At 43.4% G+C, this 21,820-nt stretch overlaps 1 protein-coding gene across 1 annotated transcript in view; it reads right to left on the bottom strand.

Moving 5' to 3' along the window:
- Window positions 1-21,820, bottom strand: part of ryr2a (ryanodine receptor 2a (cardiac)) — a 289,201-nt gene that overhangs the window by 246,453 nt on the left and 20,928 nt on the right. The window contains 4 exon segments of the mRNA XM_026315769.2: window positions 7,118-7,322; window positions 8,723-8,915; window positions 9,090-9,331; window positions 9,988-10,121. Coding sequence (XP_026171554.1) covers window positions 7,118-7,322; window positions 8,723-8,915; window positions 9,090-9,331; window positions 9,988-10,121 — 774 coding nt within the window.

The raw sequence follows: 21,820 nt of genomic DNA, 5'->3' as shown, positions 1-21,820 counted from the left end.
ATTAAATTGTGATTTGGCAATATAGTCTTGACCCAGGAGTCTTGGCTAATCATAGACCAATATCTAACCTACCATTTATTTCTAAAATCCTAGAAAAAGCTGTTGCTAAGCAGCTATCAGACCACTTACACAAGAATGAACTATTTGAAGATTTTCAATCAGGATTTAGAGCACATCATAGTACAGAAACAGCACTGTTAAAAGTCACCAACGATCTTCTCTTAGCCTCAGATAATGGACTTGTTTCTATACTTGTCCTAGACCTTAGTGCTGCATTCGACACTATTGACCACATCTTATTAAAGAGACTGGAGCATGTGACTGCTATCAGAGGAACAGCGTTAAAATGGTTCCAATCCTATTTATCGAACAGATTCCAGTTTGTTCATGTTCATGATGAACCTTCCACATGAACAAATGATAGTTATGGAGTTCCACAAGGCTCTGTGCTAGGACCAATTCTGTTCACCCTGTACATGCTTCCTTTAGGCTATGTCATTAGGAAGCACTCTATTAATTACCACTGCTATGCAGATGACACTCAGTTGTATCTATCTATTAAACCTGTTAACACAAACCAGTTAACCAGACTTCAAGCCTGTCTAACTGACATAAAGGCCTGGATGACCAGTAACTTTTTACTTTTAAACTCAGAGAAAACAGAAGTCATTGTATTTGGGCCAAAAAATCTCAAAATAACTTTTCTAAAATTATAGCTACTTTAGATGGCATAGCCCTGGTCTCCAGCACTACTGTGAAAAACCTTGGAGTTATTTTTGACCAGGACATGTCCTTTAACTCACACATAAAACAAATCTCTAGAACTGCCTTCTTTCACCTGCGCAACATTGCCAAAATTAGGAACATTCTGTCTCAAAATGATGCAGAAAAACTAGTCCATGCATTTGTTACCTCAAGGCTAGATTACTGTAACTCATTACTATCTGGATGTCCCAATATCTCCATAAAAAGCCTCCAGTTAATCCAAAATGCTGCAGCCAGGGTCCTAACAGGAACTAGCAAGAGAGATCATATTTCTCCTGTATTAGCTTCTCTTCATTGGCTGCCTGTAAAATCCAGAATAGAAACTCAAATCCCTTGAAATGATTAAGCTTCTTAATACCTTAAAGACCTTATAGTACCATATTATCCCAAATGAGCACTTCGCTCTCAGAGTGCAGGTCTACTTGTGGTTCCCAGAGTTTCCAAAAATAGAATGGGAGGCAGAGCCTTTAGCTATCAAGCTCCTCTCCTGTGGAACCAGCTCCCAGCCTGGGTTCAGGAGAACTTTCTGTACTTTTAAGGCTAGACTTAAAACCTTCCTCTTTGACAAAGCATATAGTTAGCGCTGGCTTCAGGCAACCCTGAACCATCCCTTAGTTATGCTGCTATAGGCCTAGACTGCCCGAGGACCATCAGTGCACTGAGCTCCCCTACCCTAACCCCCTAACTTTGATATGTCACCCATAATGTTGTGTGCATTGCAATATTTTAAGCAAAACTGTGCTATTACTCTGCTAATTAAACCTTCACACTCTGCTCTTACAGGTGGAATGTGCAATCAATGAAGACTGGCCACCAGGCTGGTCAAATTTAGCCATGAAACCTCCAACACTACAGTGGGTACGGAAAGTATTCAGACCCCTTTAATTTTTTCACTCTTTGTGTCATTGCAGCCATTTGCCAAAATCAAAAAAGTTCATTTTATTTCTCATTAATGTACACTCAGCACCCCATCTTGACAGAAAAAAACAGAAATGTAGAAATTTTTGCAAATTTATTAAAAAAGAAAAACTGAAATATCACATGGTCATAAGTATTCAGACCCTTTGCAGTGACACTCATATTTAACCCACATGCTGTCCATTTCTTCTGATCCTCCTTGAGATGGAGAACATTTCTGTTTTTTTCTGTCAATTCTGTCTGTAAATTGGCCAGTGTTTCAGTTTCATTGTCCGACCCCTGTAGAAGGACAGATGGTGGTAGACTTCGCAAAAAGGATAGAAAAGGCTGTAGTGATCACATTTTTCCAGAAAAGGGAGGAGCATAGGGTGACATATAAGAGTGGAGGCCGGAGCACACAAGTTGATTACATCTTGTTCAGACGTTTCAACCTGAAACAGATCAGTGACTGCAAAGTAGTGTCTGGGGAGAGTGTAGCCAGTACAGGGAGATGCAGCGTAAGGTCAAGGTAGAGGTGGCAAAGGCCAGACAAAGGGCATATGAGGATTTGCATGATAGGTTGGACACTAAGGAGGGAGAGGTGGATTTGTACAGGTTGGCGAGGCAGAGCAACAGAGATGGGAAGGATGTGCAGCAGGTTAGGGTGATCAAGGACAGGGATGGAAATGTGTTGACAGGTGCCACAAGTGAGATGGAAAGATGGAAGGAATACTTTGAAGAGTTGATGAATGAGGAAAATGTCAGAGAGCACAAAGTAGAAGAGGTGACTGTTGTAGAGCAGATAGTAGCAAAGATCAGTAAGGATCAAGTGAGGAAGGCGTTGAAGAGGATGAAGAGTGGAAAGACAGTTGGTCTTGACGACATACCTGTGGAAGTGTTTACGTGTTTAGGTGGCAGTAGAGTTTTTGACTGGGCTACTTAACAAGATCTTGGAGAGTGGGAGGATGCCTGAGGAATGGAGAAGTGTACTGGCCAGAAAGAGCTGCATTGTGTCTTTGTAGATTTGGAAAAAGTGTATGACAGGGTGCCAAGAGAGGAGAAGTATGTTCGAGTGGTGCAGGACATGTATGAGAGCTGTAAGACACTGGTGAGGTGTGCTGTAGGGGTGACAGAGGAGTTCAAGGTGGAGGTGGGACTGCACCAAGGATCGGCTTTGAGCCCATTGTTTGCTGTGGTGATGGACAGGCTGACAGATGAGGTTAGACAGGAATGTCCGTGGACCATGATGTTTGCAGATGACATTGTCATCTGTAGTGAGAGCAGGGAGCAGGTGGAGGAAAATCTAGAGAGGTGGAGGTTTGCTCTGGAAAGGAGAGGAATGAAGGTTAGCCGCAGTAAAACGGGCTATATGTGTGTAAATGAGAGGGACTCAAGTAGAACGGTGAGAGACAGTAGCATTGAGAAAAAGACAGGAGGCAGAGCTGGAGGTAGCAGAGCTGAAGATGTTGAGGTTCTCTCTGGGAGTGACGAGGATGGATAGGATCAGGAATGAGTACGTCAGAGGGACAGCTCATGTTCGATGTTTTGGAGAAAAAGCCAGGGAAGCCAGATTGAGATGGTTTGCACATGTTCAGAGGAGGGGCAGTGAATACACAGGTAAAAGGATGCTGAGGTTAGAGCTGCCAGGAAGGGGGCCATCAGGAAGACCAAAGAGAACATGAGGATAGTTGGTGTGGGTGAGGAGGATACAGAGGATAGGGTTAAATGGAGGCAGCTATGATTCGCTGTGGCGACCCCTGAAGGGAGCAGCCGAAAGGAAAAGAAGAAGATAAAATATAACATAGATAATATATATATTTTATATATTCTTTTTTTATATCTCCCCCTGTGTCAAATTCATGTCACACATAAAGAGACTGCTATTTAACATACTACAACCATAACTGTTCTCAGTTAATTTGGCCTTTGACTAACATTTGTGATTTATTTAAAGGATTTTATTAGTTCTTATGCAAGATTAGATTTCATCTCCCATATTGTTTGCTGTAGTTTTATATGATTTATATGAAAGGAAGACGACTAAGCCACAGAAAGTTGAGAAAAAGATAAGTGGGATGGAGAAAGGGAGGGAAAAATAAGGAACAAATGGCACTCTTTAAAAAAACATAATCACTCAAATCTGAAGTTAGATAACAGAAAATAAGTAGTCTCAAAGTCCAATATGACCAGTCAGGATCCTGAGCCACACATTCACTTCCCAACAACGTGCTCATGAGTTCATTGGGACATGTCAGGGCTTGCAGCACCAGAGGTGCTCAGGTCTGTCATTGCCGCTCGTAGCTATATTGTTTAGACTGCTTCCTCCCCATAGTTCTAAACCATCAACATGGAAGATGTCCTGCCATTAATCAACTCATCTTTATGTGGCACTTGACACTATCAACCACAGCATGTTATTGCAGAGACTGGAATATGTTATTGGGATTAAAGGAACTGTGCTAAATTGGTTTCTTTTTTATCCAATAGATTCTAATTTGTTCATGTTCACGATAAACATTCCATTCACACAAAAGTTATAAAAAGTTACAAAAGTTATAGAGTTCCACAAGGTTCTGTGCTAGGACTGATCCCCTTCAACTTATACATGCTTCCCTTAGGCAATGTTATTAGAAAGCACTGTATTACTTACCATTACTATGTCAATGACATTGTATTTATTTATGAAACCTGACAAAACAAACAAATCAGCCAGACTTCAAGCATGTCTTAAGGACATAAAGGGCTAGGTGCACCAATAACTTTCTACTCTTAAATTCAGAGAAAACAAAAGTTATTTTGTTTGGGCCTAAAAACCTCAGAAATAGTTAATACAGGACAGGCACAATTAAAACACCAGAATACTTTCTAGATGGTATAGCATTGGCTGCCAGTACCACTGTGAAAAACCTTAGAGTTCTTTCAGGCCTAAACTATTGGTTTAGGTCTGTGCTTCCCGTAATGCACAGAGCTCCTCTCTTCTCTCCTCTACTCACACCATACTTTTATATGTTACCATTGATTGTCACTAACTTGCCTACTCTGACCCCATAGTTTGTGCTCTCTCTCTCTCTCGCTCTCTCTCTCTCTCTGTCTCACTCTCTCTCTCAGTCCTCTCTCTCTCTGTACCTTGTATCCTTGATACTGGAGCTGTATATTGCTGAGGTACAGTTACTGGCCCCATCAACCTTCTCTCTCCACTATCTCCTCACCCCAACTGGTCAAAGCAGACTGATGGCCATCCTCTCCACAGTCACAGTGCTTGTTCAGATTTGTTGGGTTCTATGTGAATTACCTTCAGATGATTTTTGTGCTTATTTGGCACTATACAAATAAACTAAAATGGAATTAAACTGACTTGAATTATGGCGCATAGATTTGCCAGGGGACATTGTGGGAGAGCTACCAGATTTCACTTCATAAGGCAAGAACATTCCCTGCAGGGGGGCCGCTGGTGGCGTAGCGCTAGTGTGCCTGTCCATGTACGCAGGAGACCCTGGTTTGTCTTCCCTTGCTCTCTCCCCTAATTTCCTGTCTCTCTCCACTGTCCTATCAAATAAAGGCAAAAAACTGCCCAAAAATTACCTTTGTGTTTGGGATTTGTTGTCTCTATAGCCATTGCAAAGAGCATTTCTGAATTAGATAGCTGCTGTGTGATTACCGTAGTCTGGTCTTCCTTCTTTTTACACCCCTGGAGCTCATTGGTTCTTATTTCTCATGCTACTCTGTATTCTATTTTCACAGATGAAGGCTTCCAGCTGAAAGACATTGGTGTCAGTCATGTAAAATCATGATACCACAAGATTTAGAATACTTCTGTTTTCTAGTTTGCATATAATTTATACACCCACACAAAACAAACATTCATCCATCTTCTACCGCTTATCTGGGGCCGGGTCACAGGGGCAGTAGTCTGAACAGGGATGCCCAGATTTCCTTTTCCCTGGACACTTCCTCCATGTCATTCGTGGGGACACCGAGGGACAGCTGCTTCACACTCGGATGCAAACTGCCCCAGTGCACACTGAAGGTCCTGGCTTGATGGAGCCAACAGGACAACATCATCTGCAAAAAGCAGAGACGAAATCCTCTAGTCCCCAAACTGGACTCCCTCCAGCCTCCGTCTGTGTCTAGAAATTCTTTCCATAAAATAATGAACAGAACCGGTGACAATGGGCAGCCCTGCTGGAGTCTGATATGCACTGGGAACAGGTCTGACTTACTGCCAGCAATGTGAACCAAGCACCTGCTCCGGTTGTACAGAAACCATATAGCCCTTAACCCCCATACTCCCAGAGCACCTCCCACAGGATGTCATGAGGGATGCGGTTAAATGCCTTTTCCAAGTCCACAAAGCACATGTGAATTGGTTGGGCAAACTCCTATGAACCCTCGAGCATTCTGAAAATTGTTCCTCCTGGATCTGACATTCTGCCATCGGCCAGCTTCTCCTCTCCAGTACCCTGGCATACATCTTCCCAGGGAGGCTAAGGAGTGTGATCCCTCTATAGTTGGAACACACCCTCTGGTCCCCCTTCTTAAAAAGAGGGACCATCACCTTGGCCTGCCAATCCAGTGGTACTGTCCCCGATTGCCACAGGATGTTGCAGAGGCGTGTTAGCCATGACAACATCCAGAGACTTGAGATACTCAGGGTGGATCTCATCCATCTCATTGAGGCTGACTGATAGTCCTCCTCTATGGCCTCACCGAATGTCTCTCATACTTGAGTTTTTGCCTCTGCCACTGCCCGGGCCGCAGAACGCTTGGCCTGTCGGTACCTGTCAGCTGCCTCAGGAGTCCCACAAGCCAGCCAGACTCGATAGGACTCCCTCTTCAGCTTGACGGAATCCCTTACCCTTGGTGTCCACCATGTTTTTGGCGGTTTTGCCAGATTGCCGCCACGACAGGCACCAGAGATCCCAGCTCGCTGCATCGACAATTGAGGTTGATTTACATTTCTATCATCACACCTGAGTTGCTCTTTCTGTTCTTCAATGAGTGAATGAAATGTGGAATTTTGAAATTAAGCTGGTTGTGTGAAAAGAATCAGGATTAAATAACATTATTTCTGCTGAAATTGACAATGTTCCTGCTGCTTGGAGCCCATCCTGAATAACCCAGTTGCTATCTCTAGGTGTCTCACAAGTTGATGTGAGGGAGCACTGTATGATAGGTCAGTTCTTATTTTTAGCATTTATTAAGGAGTCATTAAGAAGCTCAAACATGTTGTGCTGTTGTCCTTTAGACTTTTACTGCGAAAATCTTGAAATATCGTGCTGGTAGAAATTAACATTTATATTTTTTCATATATTCTTATTTATTATTTTATTATTTTATTATTTATTTTGTAATGACTACAGAATGGTTTATTTTAAACTGAACACAGATTTTCAATAAAAGACCATTCCTCTAAGCTAAAACTTAGCAATTAATTAAACTTAACAGTGGTCTCTACCTGGCTGGTGTCCACAGGTGTTGGAGTAAATGCTGCCTGGCTCAGGGTGATGGTGGGTCCCAGCAGGTCTCTGGCTGCATTCTGCTCCTGACTGACATCCAACTTCAGTTTTTCCCTGGGCAATACTGCCTCATAGCAAGGAGCATATCCTGGAGGAGGGAGGAACTTAAACTCCCCATGACGACCACCAAGGAGAAAACGCACCCTGCAAGGTGACATATGATGAGAGAAGGAATTTGAGACACAATTATCAAAGGAGAATTTAAAATGATCTTGCTTTGTTTAAACTGTATTTATATTTTTCACTTCCCTCTCTATAATTAGTTAGCAGACTACAGGAGCATGACATTAGAATTCCAAAAGAACATACTTCATCTTAGGAGTCGCATAGAAGTTAACATGTTACGCACAAAAATACAAGAAATTGCATGTTTAACATTGTACATAGATAAATAAAAAGATGAAGTGATACTACATTGATTTCTAGAGCCTTAAGGAAATAATGCTCAGAAGCATTGAAATCATTCAAATTCATTCATTGAAATCATTCATTGATTGTGGTTTTAGGATTGAAAATTCAATTGAACACAATTAGTTTACACAAATAAGGCTCAGTAAAAGGGTCAATAAGCAAATGTTTCTTAATGTAATCAAACCAATTCAACTCTTCATTGATGCTGTAAGGTCCATCATCACAGTCACAGTAGACTGTTTGATCAGCAGTATGGATCAGTGAAAACAAATGTGCATTTCTGTTGGAGGTTGGACACCATACCTGCCAACACATTTTTCCCGGGAGTCTCCTGTATTTTTCACCCATGCCCCACCCACTCCCATTTTGTTACTTCTCCTGTAATTTGTATGGCCCAAACCTAATTATAAGAATAATCACATCAATATATCATTACAAATTTGTCCAGTGGCCAGATCTTGTATGAAACCAGGGGTGGTTCTAGACCCTTTTAGGGGGGCTTTAGCCCCCCTGTCTGTCATTTCAGCCCCCCTAAAACAATCAATTATCAAAATTGAAAGTATAATTTACTTTCTGAGAACTATAATAGTTCTTAGAACACTGTTTTCTATTGAGTGACATATGTTTACATTGAATCATCAAACACTAACTTAATATAGTGTTAAAAGTTGAGTGAATCTTGACACTGGGTTCTCCAGTAGTATAACTATGGCATCAGCAAATACAAAATACTAGGGAACCTCCTGATCATTTCTGGATTAACCTCGTGTTAACCTTCAAGTAAATACAGTATAGAGGTATCTGAACAGTTGACTTAAGGTCCATAGTGCTGTAAAAAAGTTGTGTGAGTTAATTGCCACCTGCAATTATTATTCTGTAACTCATGCCAAGCTGTTGTACAAGAGATCTGCAATTGCCTTTAAAGTGCTGCATTATCACAGCAGGCTGTACACTATCAATGTACTGTCTGTTTGGAAATATCATGTGATTTTATACAAGCATTTAGGAAAATGCTAACCTAAATGACCTCATGCTATGTTTGATGGTCACACTGAAGGTACACAGGTTTACTCTGTCATGAGTGCAAAAACTGATTTTCCATTTGTGTGAAATGTTTTCAGTAAGGCACTGACTTGACTCCAGCTGAGAAGCTGACTACAGGGAAGAAGAGTCCATCAGAGTTGAAGTTCTCAAACATGCCCTGAACCGGCTGGCCGTTGATCCTGAAGGAGATACTGGGCACACTTAGGTCCAGACAGCAGCTCACCACATCCTGTGACCTCAAGAGATGCTGACTCGGGGAGCTAACAGTTCGTGCAATGCAGCCTATAAATGTTTGATAGAAAGAAAGTGAAAACAGGGTTTTAGCTTGGATTGGGTTTAACTTTAAGTAGGGTATTAACGTCTGCATTTTGAATTGACTATCGTCAGGAAGCCGACTTAGTATTTATTATCTGCTTTAACACAATTTCATCGGCATTCAGCTCATCTATAGCTCACCTGACCAAAGATGGAGGCCATCAAAACCATAGGAGTAGAGATCATCACCCACACCATTGCCTCCCCAACCCTCCCCCCCAGTGGGGTAGGGTGCATAGCCACTGGTATTGGCCCAGCCCAACCTGAGATGAGTGGCCTCTGCTGTGACAAATGGTAATGCCTGATCCACAATGAGCTCATAATACCACTTCCTGTATTGAGCAGAGCCATCACTGACCCCCAGGAAGATGTTAGGGCGCATGCTGTTGGGAGAAGGAAAAGACATGGAATATGTTATTTTTTAATAGAAAGGCTATTGACACAAATCCTGCTTTACTTTTAAATATTCTTATTTTACAAATTGAATGTAAATAAATGCAAACATTATCAAAGAAAACTAGCATACAAAAAAAACCAAACAATTTAAAGCACCACATTGACATAAAACCATCAGAACAATGATTATCTACAGCTTGGAAATCTTTTGGGTTTAAATATGTCCATACAGTATATGTACGCCTTTATGTCTTTTTGTTTACTTGCTCCTCCTTCATGCTATTCTGCATAAACCAAATAAAACTGAAAGTTGAAAAATATGCTGGAAAAGTCGAGCAGAGACCTAGTACTGAAAATGACCTATAGACAGCCTGAATGGTAACTTCATGTGTTCCGTCAAGTATGTGTATCTGCATAGGTCATGTTGTAGAGACATTGGTGTGTTCTCACATTCACATTATGATGATTTGACTACCTTGTGGGGACAAAAAGCAAGTCCCCAAAATATAAATCACTGAATTTTAAAGTGACAACGGCGTCTCAGGTGAGGGTTTTGGGTTAGGCAAATAATGATTAGGGTAAGTCTCCAGAACATGGAAGTCAATGTAATGTCCCCTAAAATTATGTAAACAAGTGTGTATACCTGCTTACGTGGTTGATCAGGCGGGTCTGCAGTAACAAATCTCGTCCTGGCAGCAAGTTGTCACAGATCAGATGCTGGTTGGAGCGCACAGCTACGCCATGACACACACAGAGCGAACACAACACATCTAAAACCTAAAGAGCACGGACATACAAAAGAATATGTAAAAACAAAAACAAACAAAAAAAACAGGCACAGTTTGATTCAGGTTTTCCACTTGGACATAGATAGCTTCCCTGATCCCTCTCTCAAACCACCTACCTTCTCTGTCCAAAATCTGTACATCACTGTCTTCAAAAGAGTGTCCCATCTGTTTTAAATGGAGGTGCTCAGCTGACTGTTTTCCTGAGGAGCTGTTCCTCCTGTGCTGGCACATCCTCTTGTTAAGTGGTTGTTTGGTTTCTCCAATGTAAAGTTCTGAGCATTCTTCCTTACACTGGACGACATACACTACATTGCTCCTCTTTTGTTTTGGTGTCGGGTCAACCAGTCTCTGTGTTAGTGTTGGTGGGTTTGAAGTGAACTTGTTATGATTTGTGGGGTGCGGTGACAAAGAGGAGAGGTAGGACCCAAATGCAGAACACAAAAAGAAATTTTTTTATTTTCTCCTGGATCTTCCAGGGCCCAGACACAAAAACGAAGAGTTCCTGTCTGGAAAACAAGACACCACTCTGGCGAGGACAGGCAGGCAAACCGGCAAACACCAAGAACACGAAAGGAGAAACACCACACTACTTCAACCACAATTAACTAATGCTGCGACAACGAACAAAGCAAAAGAGGGAGTATAAATAGCTTCAGAACCAAAAGACTAATTAAACACAGGTGGAAGTAATTTAACTAATGTTGTGGAAATTTCTTTAAGTTTGAGAGTTGCTAATTCTCAGAAACAACCACAAGTGTGATGAATCATCTCAGGTTTAATCACGGGCCCGGAGAGGACGTCCTTGCAGAAATCCTCTGACTCTGTGTTACAACACCAGGTTTATAAACACTTTGTCACCAGGGATGGGCTCATCTGAGCAGACCCTACATGTTTGTTCAGGTGTCCTCTATCTCCAGGCCTCTACCAGCACTAACCAAATTGTTGGCAGTTATTTACAACCCTCTACAACCATAAAACACTAACCCAATAAAAGAGACAGAACCACATACCATCAAATGGGTCAAGCAAAGATTCAAGTCACCCCTTGACACAGTGTAAAACCTCCACACTAATGAAACACACGCTACCTAAAACTAACCTAAGGAGCACAGGAAATTCAAAAACCAAAATAGAAATCGGACAAGAAACCGAAACCTAAGATCATAACAGAACTGGTATCTGATGTTTCCGAAATAGTCTTATACTTGTATAGCACTTTTCTACACTCAAGTGTACTCAAAGCGCATTTACACTACTTGTCCATTCATCCACACAATCATACACTGGTGGAACAGCCTCTGCGGATAACTTGTGGTTCAGAGTCTTGCCCAAGGACACTTTGGCTTGTGGACCAGGGAAGCCATGGATCGAACCACCCTCTGAACACTCATCATGGTCAACCTGCTCTACCTCCACAGCCGGTGGCAGGTTAAAATTAGTTACCTATTAACTGCAATTTCCAATTTTTGTCTACATCTCCTCTTCAGTCAGGCAACATTAGATATCTCAGTGTCTGGGTATCTGGGTGTCAATATCTTTCCCCAGTACAGTTAAATTACACACCCCTGTTTAAATCCATGGACAATGACCCTGTGCAATGGAACACTTTGCCTGAATCACTCATGGGAAGAGTTGCAACCATAAAATTGATGATTCTCCCTAAAATCAATTGTCTGTTCTCAATGATTCCGACTCAACCCTCACTTGGGTCAAGTCACTAGACCAAAGCATCTCTAGATTCTTATGGAAAAACAAACCACCACAAAACAGTTTAAAAACTCTAGTGGTGGTCTAGAATTGCCAAATTTTTATCATTATTTAGATTACAATATATCTATTAATGATCCATCGCAATCCACTTGATGACTCTTGGAGGGATACATAGCAAATGCGCTGCAAAGAAATCAACATCTGTGACCTACCTTTCATCAGCACTATTATCAAACCACATAGATGCTTCAAAAGCATTAACATAAACACTTCTCTGATAGCCTGGTGGGAATTCCTTAAAATGACTAGGTTTTTGCCAACTGAACTTACACTATCCATCTATCCATCCATCCATCTATACCCACTTATTCACAGGGTCACATGGAGATAAACAACCTCACACTCACTCCTATGGGCAATTTAGAGTCACCAATCAAGCTGACATACATGTTTTCGAACTGTGGGAGGAAACTGGAGTACATGAAGAAAACCCACACAAGCACAGGGAGAACATGCAAACTCTACACAGAAAGGCCCCTGCTGGGTTTCAAACCAGGAACCTTCTTGCTGTGAGACAACAGTGCTAACCACTAAGCCACCATGCTGCCCCATCCATACCTTCAATGGTAAGCAAATTCATCACAACCTGTCAACCCCTAAACTACTATCTGAACCTACTATCTTTACATTAACTAATGGCGCAATTTCTCTCCCAACCTCAGAATGGCAGGCAGATCTATCCCTTAGTCCAGATAAAAACTTCTGGAATCGGATATGCTTAAAGACCTTCAAAATGATTAAAAACCCAAATTGGTGGCCTGAGAAAATTAGCGGTCTTTTTCTGGGGTGCTCTCGGCCCTGGTTCGGTGGCTGGGTGTCCCTGTTCTGGGGGGGGTCCCCTGGGATTGGGCCGTGGGCCCACTGTGGCCTGGCCTTTTTAGTGGGCCCTGTGGATCTGGGCTCAGTATTTGGAGATGAATGAATATCAGGGTACGCACCTGTCTGCAGCTGGGGCCTGGGTGGTGTCATGGTGGCCTCCTGTTCTTGCTATGTATAACATTTGGTAACAAACTCACACACACATGGATACACACACACACACACACACACACACATATATTCATGCACACATTCATATACACATATTATGTGGTAGTTGTCATTGCTGACTATAAATTGTATTATTAACATTATATTTATTATCACTATTATTATTAACATTGTATTGCACTACTATCGCTGACAGTAGTAATGCATTGTTATCAGTGACTTTGTTTCACATTGTATTGCTGACACAGTATAAGCATTGTCATTGTTTATATTGTATATCTGCAGTCCCTACTAGACAACACAGTTAAGTATTAGGAACAGGGTGTATAACTCAAACAATATGTATAACCAAAACTGATGTCTTGAAACTTAAAAATCATTATTGTGACATGTTGCAACCACAGTTGTTGAGAGATTAGCACTGTCGCCTCACAGCAAGAAGGTCCCGGGTTCACAACCCAGCCTTTCTGTGTGGAGTTTGCATGTTCTCTCCATGCTTGCATGGGTTAGTGTGAGCTAATGCGGTAACATTTAATGGTACATTCACTATCCAACAACCACTGCAGCCACCGGGACACTACATTATGCTTTGAATGCAGTGCTGCCAAATAATGAAAAAGCCCTAAAGACTTTCAGAGGTGGAAAGCAACAAAGTACAAATACAGACCCTGTACTTTCTTATTTTTACTTGAGTAAAGGAATTGAGTCGGTACTTCTACTTTTACCAGTGTTTTTTCACACAAGTATCTGTACTTCTACAGTATAGAATGTGAGTACTTTTGCCACTTCTGCAGACTTTACTGCTGTTTCCTGTATATGTACATTTCTATGTGTACGAGGTCAGCCAATCAGATGAATCGTTGTAATGTAGGAGCTAATCAGCTGGCGCTTTCTTGTAGTCTGTTTCATGACAAATGGAACATGTAAGCACGTTACTGCACTGTTAAACTTTGCACTAAACTTCTGAAATTTGAATCAAGCTCCTGTTGGTTTGTATTTTTGAAGTGTGGGTTAAAGGATTCAACGGTGAGTACAAGAAGCTTTTGTCATGATTGTTTAGTAAGTATGAGAAGGAAAAGTCTGCTAGCTGCTAAGCTAAATTTTTCAATGTAAAATTCCACAGGCCTATGCTAACAATATTAGCATTCCGTTAAGTGGAGAAACACGTCTAGCAGGGGAAATTTGTTGCCTGTGGACCTACAGTTATATGGTGACTTTGTAATTGGCACAATATGGTTATTTGAAAATTGTGTGACCTGTTCATAGGTCAGTTTGTTTTTATGAGACTTTTAAACTGCAGCGATAGCATCCACAGAAAATTCATAACTTTCCAGTCGACTGGTGGCAAGCCAAGCTAAAGAGTGACACTAGTAAGAGAGAGGACTTGCCATTTCCAGATGGTTCTTCTTCAGCACTATCTGGTCTGGTAGGACAACTTAATTTTTCAGGGAGGCTGATCTCATTTACTGCCTTGTATAGTAGGATGGACTGCTGCACACTGACTTTTTATTTCCATTTCATTTAAAATTTATACCATTGTCCTGTTCTCCTTACTGATATTCACACCTCAGACTCCAGGCGTTACAGGTTCTTCTGATATTGGCTCTAAGGTACATTACAGTTATACACCTATACTGAAACCCAGGTTACACATCACTGCAGTAGTTGTTTTCTATTGTCTTTTTCTCTCTTCTCTATCTACTCTCTTTCTCTATCCTTATCCTTTCTGTCCACCCATCCCCTGTAGCTGGCATCATTAAAATACACAAGATCTATTTAACAAGAGGAGTTGGTTCAACACCCCTTGGAAAAGCAACTCGGTTGGCTCCACAAGGCATTCAGATCCTCACTACTGTATGCCAAGCAGCTGGACAGGAGGACCGCCTCATTTTGTTTTGATCAGGGACTACTTACCACTACTGTCTCTTAAAAATGTTGTTCCTACACAGCAAAATCATCAGTTTTAAATAAACTTTGAGAGTGTTAATACTGTTTATAGGTTTCTACTGTTCACATACCAACAATTTGGTGTTGATCTAACACTGGTGATTTTGCTGTGTCTAAATGTACAAACTTCTAAAATATCTGATACTACAGCACAAAAGTCAGTTTTGTGAATATCGCTAAAATTTCATATAGGCTACGTAAGATTTATTATGTGTGAGTCTCAGCGAAAATTATGTTTATAAATTCCCATTACAAACCAGAGTGCAGCTTCAAGTGGGATCAAACTTAGGTCCCCTGAATCACTTTTTTCTTGCAAGCGTGTCGTCTTGTGTGTGTTGTATAGTTCGTCTACAGACTAGCAACAGACTAGCTATAGTTTAACACACCTAAAAACTAACTAAACTCTAAACAATTCATTAACTGCTACATTCCGGTACAAGTCAAGTACCTTTCTATTTTGACCAGTATTTATTGCTATTTCCTGACTTAGCGCTCGTTAGCCTACCGGTTAGCTTAGCTAGCGATAATGATACCTGTAATAAGTGTAAGGTTCTGTTAGCCTTGGAGGCGAAGATCACTGATTTGGAAGCACGGCTCCGCACCTTCGAACAAAAGCCAGCTAGCCTAGCCCCGTTAGCTGGTGTGGAGCCACTGAGCTCAGGGTCTGTTAGTGGTCCAAGGGCAGCTCTGGAGCAGCCCGGAGAATTAGCCTGGGCGACGGTCCGACGGAAACGTACTCCTAAGCAGAAGCCCACAGCTCATCACCTGCCTGTTCACGTTTCTAATAGATTTTCCCCGCTCAGCGACACACCCGCTGAGAAACCGGCTCTGATAATTGGCTATTCCATAGTCAGGAACGTGAAAATAGAGACACCAGCGACCACAGTCAAATGTATTCCTGGGGCCAGAGCGGGCGACATCGAGTCAAATCTGAAGCTGCTGGCTAAGGCTAATCGTAAATATGAGAAAATTGTTATTCACGTCGGCAGCAATGACACCCGATTACGCCAATCGGAGGTCACTAAAATTAATGTTGAGTCGGTGTGTAACTTTGCTAAATTAATGTCGGACTCCATAGTTTTCTCTGGACCCCTCCCCAGTCTGACCAGCGATGACATGTTTAGCCGCATGTCGTCGTTCCGTCGCTGGGTGTCTAGGTGGTGTCCAGCAAACGATGTGGGCTTCATAGACAATTGGGCCACTTTCTGGGGAAAACCCGGTCTGGTAGCGAGAGACGGCATCCATCCCACTTTGAATGGTGCAGCTCTCATCTCTAGAAATTTGGCCGAGTTTATTAGCTGACCTAAAGCCTGACAATCCAGGGTGGGGACCGGGATGCAGAGACTCAGTCTAAAACACCTCTCTGCAGTTTCCTTAGAGCCGCCGCCCCCCTCAAACCACATAGAGACAGTGTCTGCCCCTCGAACATATAAATCAAATAAATCAGAAGTTAACAGAAGAGGAGTTATTCATAAAAACCTAGTAAAAATTAAGACCACTCCTCTTATTGAACAGAAAAACAGGACTGTCAAATGTGGACTAATAAATATCAGGTCTCTTGCATCAAAATCTCTGTTAGTAAATGATTTGATAACTGATCACCAAATTGACCTACTTTATCTTACTGAAACCTGGTTACAGCAGGATGAATATGTCAGTCTGAATGAATCAACCCCCCTCAGTCATAAACATTATCATGTTCCTCGAAGCACAGGTCGAGGTGGAGGAGTAGCTGCAATCTTCCACTCAAACTTATTATTAAACTTTCATCCTCAGAACAGTTATAACTCATTTGAGAGCCTCACTCTTAGTCTCTCGCGTCCAAACTGGAAAACACAAAAACCAGTTCTACTTGTCATTGTGTACCGTCCACCTGTCCCTTACTCAGAGTTTTTAACTGAATTCCCTGACTTCCTGTCTGATTTAGTGCTTAGATCAGATAAAGTCATTATAGTGGGAGATTTTAACATTCATGTAGATGTTGAAAATAATGGCCTCAGCATCTGAATTTAAAATGATGGATCATGGAGCGTTTGGAAGAAAATTCCACTACAGCAGATGTTTATCCGACAACGCTGTTAATAAATTTAAGAAAATCATTCCATCTTTATTTACATCTATGCCAAGCATAAACATAGTGGAGGGCAGCTGCTTCAATCCCACTCCCTACCAAATTGATCATGTTGTTGACAGCGCTGTAACGTCACTGCGTGAAACGCTTGATTTTGTAGCCCCTCTGAAAAAGAAGTTAGTGAATCTGTGGAATGCAGATGCACCCATGGGGACTTCACATAAGATAAAGGAAGTAACTGGCCTTGGTTTGCTCAAGCGACCCCCACCCAGAACACATAGAAGACAGTTGGCAATAACAACTCCATATAAGGTAATATCATAAATTCCTTTTGGTGGGGCGCTGCCCAACAGTTTAAACATTGTATAGTTTCCATCTATTGTTTAGATCTCTCTGCCTGCGTGTGTGAGTGGATCTCCGGAGACGTCTTTGTACTTTTATAATAAACCAGTGTGCCGATTCCTAACTTACAATCCGTCCTCTTATATCTCTCCATTAATGAACTCGGGTGAAGGTCACAAGGTCTGACTTTTCAACAATTTGGAGGCTCGTCCGGTCTTTGAGGGGGAATGAATTGGACTAAAAAAGATCACATTGACAGTTTCTGAGGCGCCAAACAAAAGGTAAGGCAGAAACCTATTATATTAAATTCTGCTGAATTGAATACCACTAAAATGGATACTGTCGATGTGTATTTCGGATTGGTTACAAATTGTGACGGATTGAAAGTTATAAATCGAAAGTAAAATATATAAAGAAAATACAATAAAAGAAAAACTATCCGTGTGTGTGTGATCGGCGGATAGATTAATAAAAATCCGTGCGTGTGCGATCGGCGGATAGATTAATAAAAATCCGTGCGTGTGCGATCGGCGGATAGATTAATAAAAATCCGTGCGTGTGTGATCGGCAGATTAGAGTATTTAACTCTCGGGTCGTGGTGGACCCCACCAGTTCTCGACGGGGGGGCTGGGTGAACTGGGTTGAAAGACCCGGGGAGCTGGGGAGACCCCGAAAAAGAAATTAATAAAAAGATCTGGGCCGTGTACGATCGGCAGGCCACAGTTTAATAAAAAACCTCAGCCGTGTTCGATCGGGACATATTCGTATGAATGTGAAATTGGGTGAAAGGTAATTAATTTTGAATTATTCGATGTAGTTATTGTTATTGGACACAGGGTTTAAGGTGTATAAATTAATATACGGTTCATAAGTATAATATCTGTTATAACATAGGAATATAGACGTAAGTATGATATAAAATATCAACTGAGTGAAAGAGGTAAGTAAAGATATTTATGAGAGGCATGTGGTGAGTGAAGAGGTCAGTACGAACAGGAAGTGTCTCTGAGGGGACCTTGATTCACACTGACCACAGAACCAGGAAGTAGAGGTGAAGTGATTCAGAGGTTGCTCCTCCCACTATTTGGCTCCCTCTAGTGGCGCCGAGCAGAACTGCAGGGGTAGCTGCTGACACCCGCAGGAGGCGGGAGGTACTGCAACAGGAATTGGAAAATTGCTCCATCTGGTGGAGGAAACACCGAATTACAACTAAATACAAATAAATAAAGAAAAGATCAAAATGGATGGAGATTTTGATCGCGAGATGAATGATGACAGATGGGGCCCACCAGAAAAATGGGTCAATCTGGGGATTCAAGTTGAATATATTTTAAAGGCAGGAAGACTGGGCTGTGGACAACGGAGGACCGAGCTGTGGGGGACTGAGGTCCCAGAATGATGTGTTGATGTTCCCCTTGATGGCCACCAGAGGTGGGTTTCAATACCGGCCCTACGGGTCGGGGGATGTGCAGGCTTTGGTGGACCAACTTCCCCCAGTGGCAGAGGGGGGAGGCCTGTGGCTCACCAAATTGGATTCGCTGACCGCAGGACAGAGATTAGCTATTGGAGATTTTAGAGCTGTGATTCAGAGATGCCTGACCAGCATGGATGCAAGAGATATAGAGAAGGCTGCGGGCACCCTCCGCAGACCGGATGAGGAGCCGTTTGCCCGGTGGGCTGGTGACCTGAGCAAGGCAATCCACAAGAAATATCCGCTGCCAAATTCAGCAAAGGTGACTTGGAACGTTAAAGACAACCCCAGAGTCTTCTTAGACCAGAGTAAAGAGTTGTGGATCCGACAGACAGGGTCTCACCCAGGTAAATCAGGTCCCCAAAGGGAGTGGTACCGACAGGCGGTCCCAGAAAAGGTCAAAACGGCTATGATTGACAATCCAGATATGCAGAGGGCTGATTCAGTGGTGTGGGAGAGACATTTGGTGCATCACCTCACCCGTGTCCAGCAGCAGATGCTGAAGGAAGGGGAGCAAAATCAGGAGCTCCAGACTCAGCTGCTGAAGCTCCAGTTGGCGGAAGCAAGGCAGAAAGTCAATGCCGAAAAGAACAAAAATAAAAAAAGAGGAGGCCAAGAAGGTTATGTGGCAGTGGGGCATGGATGCTCTGGATACTCCCAAACTGTTCCCAATACCTCCTTGGAAGCCGCAACATTACTCTCCAGGAAATAGGGGAGGATACAGGGGTGCTCCGAGGGGGGGCCGTGGGTGGAAAGGACCCGGTGGTCGTGGGGGCCCACTTAGTAGGGACTCAGCCCTATGTTTCCTCTACAACGGAAACGATCATTGGATCAAGGACTGCCCATACAGGGGCTGTATGGCTCAGGGCCGAGCTCGAGGACGGCAGGGAGTGCAACCGCAACGTGGTAGGGGTGGCCCCACACCGGCTCACAACATGCCTGTGATGGATTGGGGTCCTCCATCCAGTTGGGAGGACTCCTACCAAGAATGACACACCCCGCCGAGAGGTCTGGACAGCGGAACGAACACGGCAGATCCACTGCTGTCCATGAAGGTGAACCATAAGAATCTGTCGTTTTTGGTCGACACAGGGGCTACGTGTTCTACTCTCAACACCACCCCTGCCTCCACCTTGTCGAAACACAAGACCACCGTCATGGGCTTCTCGGGGGAGAAACGGACTCTGCCAGTAACTCGACCTCTGCTCACCCAAGTAGGCAGCCAGCAGGTACGCCACCCCTACATTTATTCACCTGGCACTCCTATCAACCTCCTCGGCCGGGACTTATTGATTAATCTTGGGGCCACTATTTTGTGTGCCCCCGAGGGACTTACTGTCACTCTGCCAGATTGGCCTGCGACTACCATGTCGGACACATTTAGACGGGACACGAAAACAATGCTTGTTGAAGCCGCTGGCGGACGAGGTAGCCGACATCTACTGGGCTAGGTTGTGCCCGGAGAGTCCGGGACACAAGGGAATATGGTCCACGTATCAGTTTTGGCGCCCCTGGATCTCGCTCCTCGAGCCCTACATTCCTCCCCCGGACCCTCTCCATGTTACCCTCTTCTATGATAAGCTCCAAACTGATTGGTACAAGGAGGCATTTGAGGCATTTGAACAGGTAGAGGGGGACTCCTGGAGCATCGACGCCGAGAATATCTATGTCGCCCCCGAGGGGTTGGTGGCAGGAGTGCAGCTTCTCCTGGCCCAACAAGATTGGTTTCGCATGGGTGAGTACAGTGCACCACATGTGTCTCTCGCCCTACATCCTAACCATGAGGCTAAAGAACTGGAAGGTACCTTCAAGAGGGCGTTGGCCCACAAAGACTGGCAGACCACCCCCATACCGCAGGTCTGGTACGCTCCCCAGATTAAAACTTTTTGCATTCAGTTGACAGCCACAGACCCTGCTATATTAGAACACAGAGAGGTGTCTAGGTACCATGATATGACACGCATTGACCATCACCTAGCAGCAGACATGTTATCTCAGCTGCTCAGTCTCCCACGGACGTGGGCTTAACGGACTGTCCCCCGGTCACCTTCCAGGTCCAAGGGGGGCTTCCCCTTTGGATCTGCCAATATCCACATAAACCTCAGGCAGAGGAGGGGATCAGGGATACTATTGAAGGCCTAATACGAGCGGGGTGCTAGAACCCTCCTCGTCACGGTGGAACACACCCATTTTACTGGTTGAGAAAAAGGGTACAGGTAAGTTCCGTATGGCACATGATCTTAGGGCCATCAATGATATATTAGTAACTTCCACCGTTCCGGTTCCCAACCCATACGTGGCTCTGGCTAACCTGGATCCTAGCCAGACTTGGTTTTCTTGTATTGATCTGGCCAATGCCTTCTTCTGCCTCCCGTTGGCAGAGGAGTGTTGTGACATTTTCTCTTTTACTTATCGGGGATGCCAGCTCAGGTACACCAGACTCCCTCAGGGCTTCGCTCTCTCGCCTGGTATTTTCAATCAGGTTTTGAAACAGGTGCTACATTCCTGCGCTTTGCCAGAAGGCACCACCTTAATCCAGTATGTTGATGACCTTCTGCTTGCCGCACCCTCCATCGCGACCTGTCTCCAGGCACTGATTTCGCAAGCAGGGGCGGGATTATCACCTGCTCACAGGTCTACCATCCTGCACCACCCTTGGCCGGTACTGGTCAAAGATATGCTCTCCTTTCTGGGGCTCACGGGCTACAGCCGCTCTTACATTCTCGACTATGCCAACCTTACCACTCCACTTCAACAGCTAGTCAAGGAACAGGGCATGCGGAATCTTTCAGCACCGCTCGTTTGGACAACTGAGGCAGAACGGAACATCATCTCCCTCAAGCAAGCTCTGGCAACGGCCGCAGATCTGGCCATTCCTGATTATACTCAGCCCTTTTTCTTGGATGTTTCTGTAAAGGACACAGTTGCCAACGGCATCCTGTTCCAGAAAAAAGGGCTGATCAGACTTCAAGCCTGTCTAACTGACATAAAGGCCTGGATGACCAGTAACTTTTTACTTTTAAATTCAGAGAAAACAGAAGTCATTGTATTTGGGCCAAAAAATCTCAAAATAACTTTTCTAAAATTATAGCTACTT

The sequence above is a fragment of the Mastacembelus armatus genome, chromosome 19 (genome assembly GCF_900324485.2).
Source record: "Mastacembelus armatus chromosome 19, fMasArm1.2, whole genome shotgun sequence".
NCBI classification, from domain to species: Eukaryota; Metazoa; Chordata; class Actinopteri; order Synbranchiformes; family Mastacembelidae; genus Mastacembelus; species Mastacembelus armatus.
This window is presented reverse-complemented; position numbering and strand designations above follow the sequence as displayed.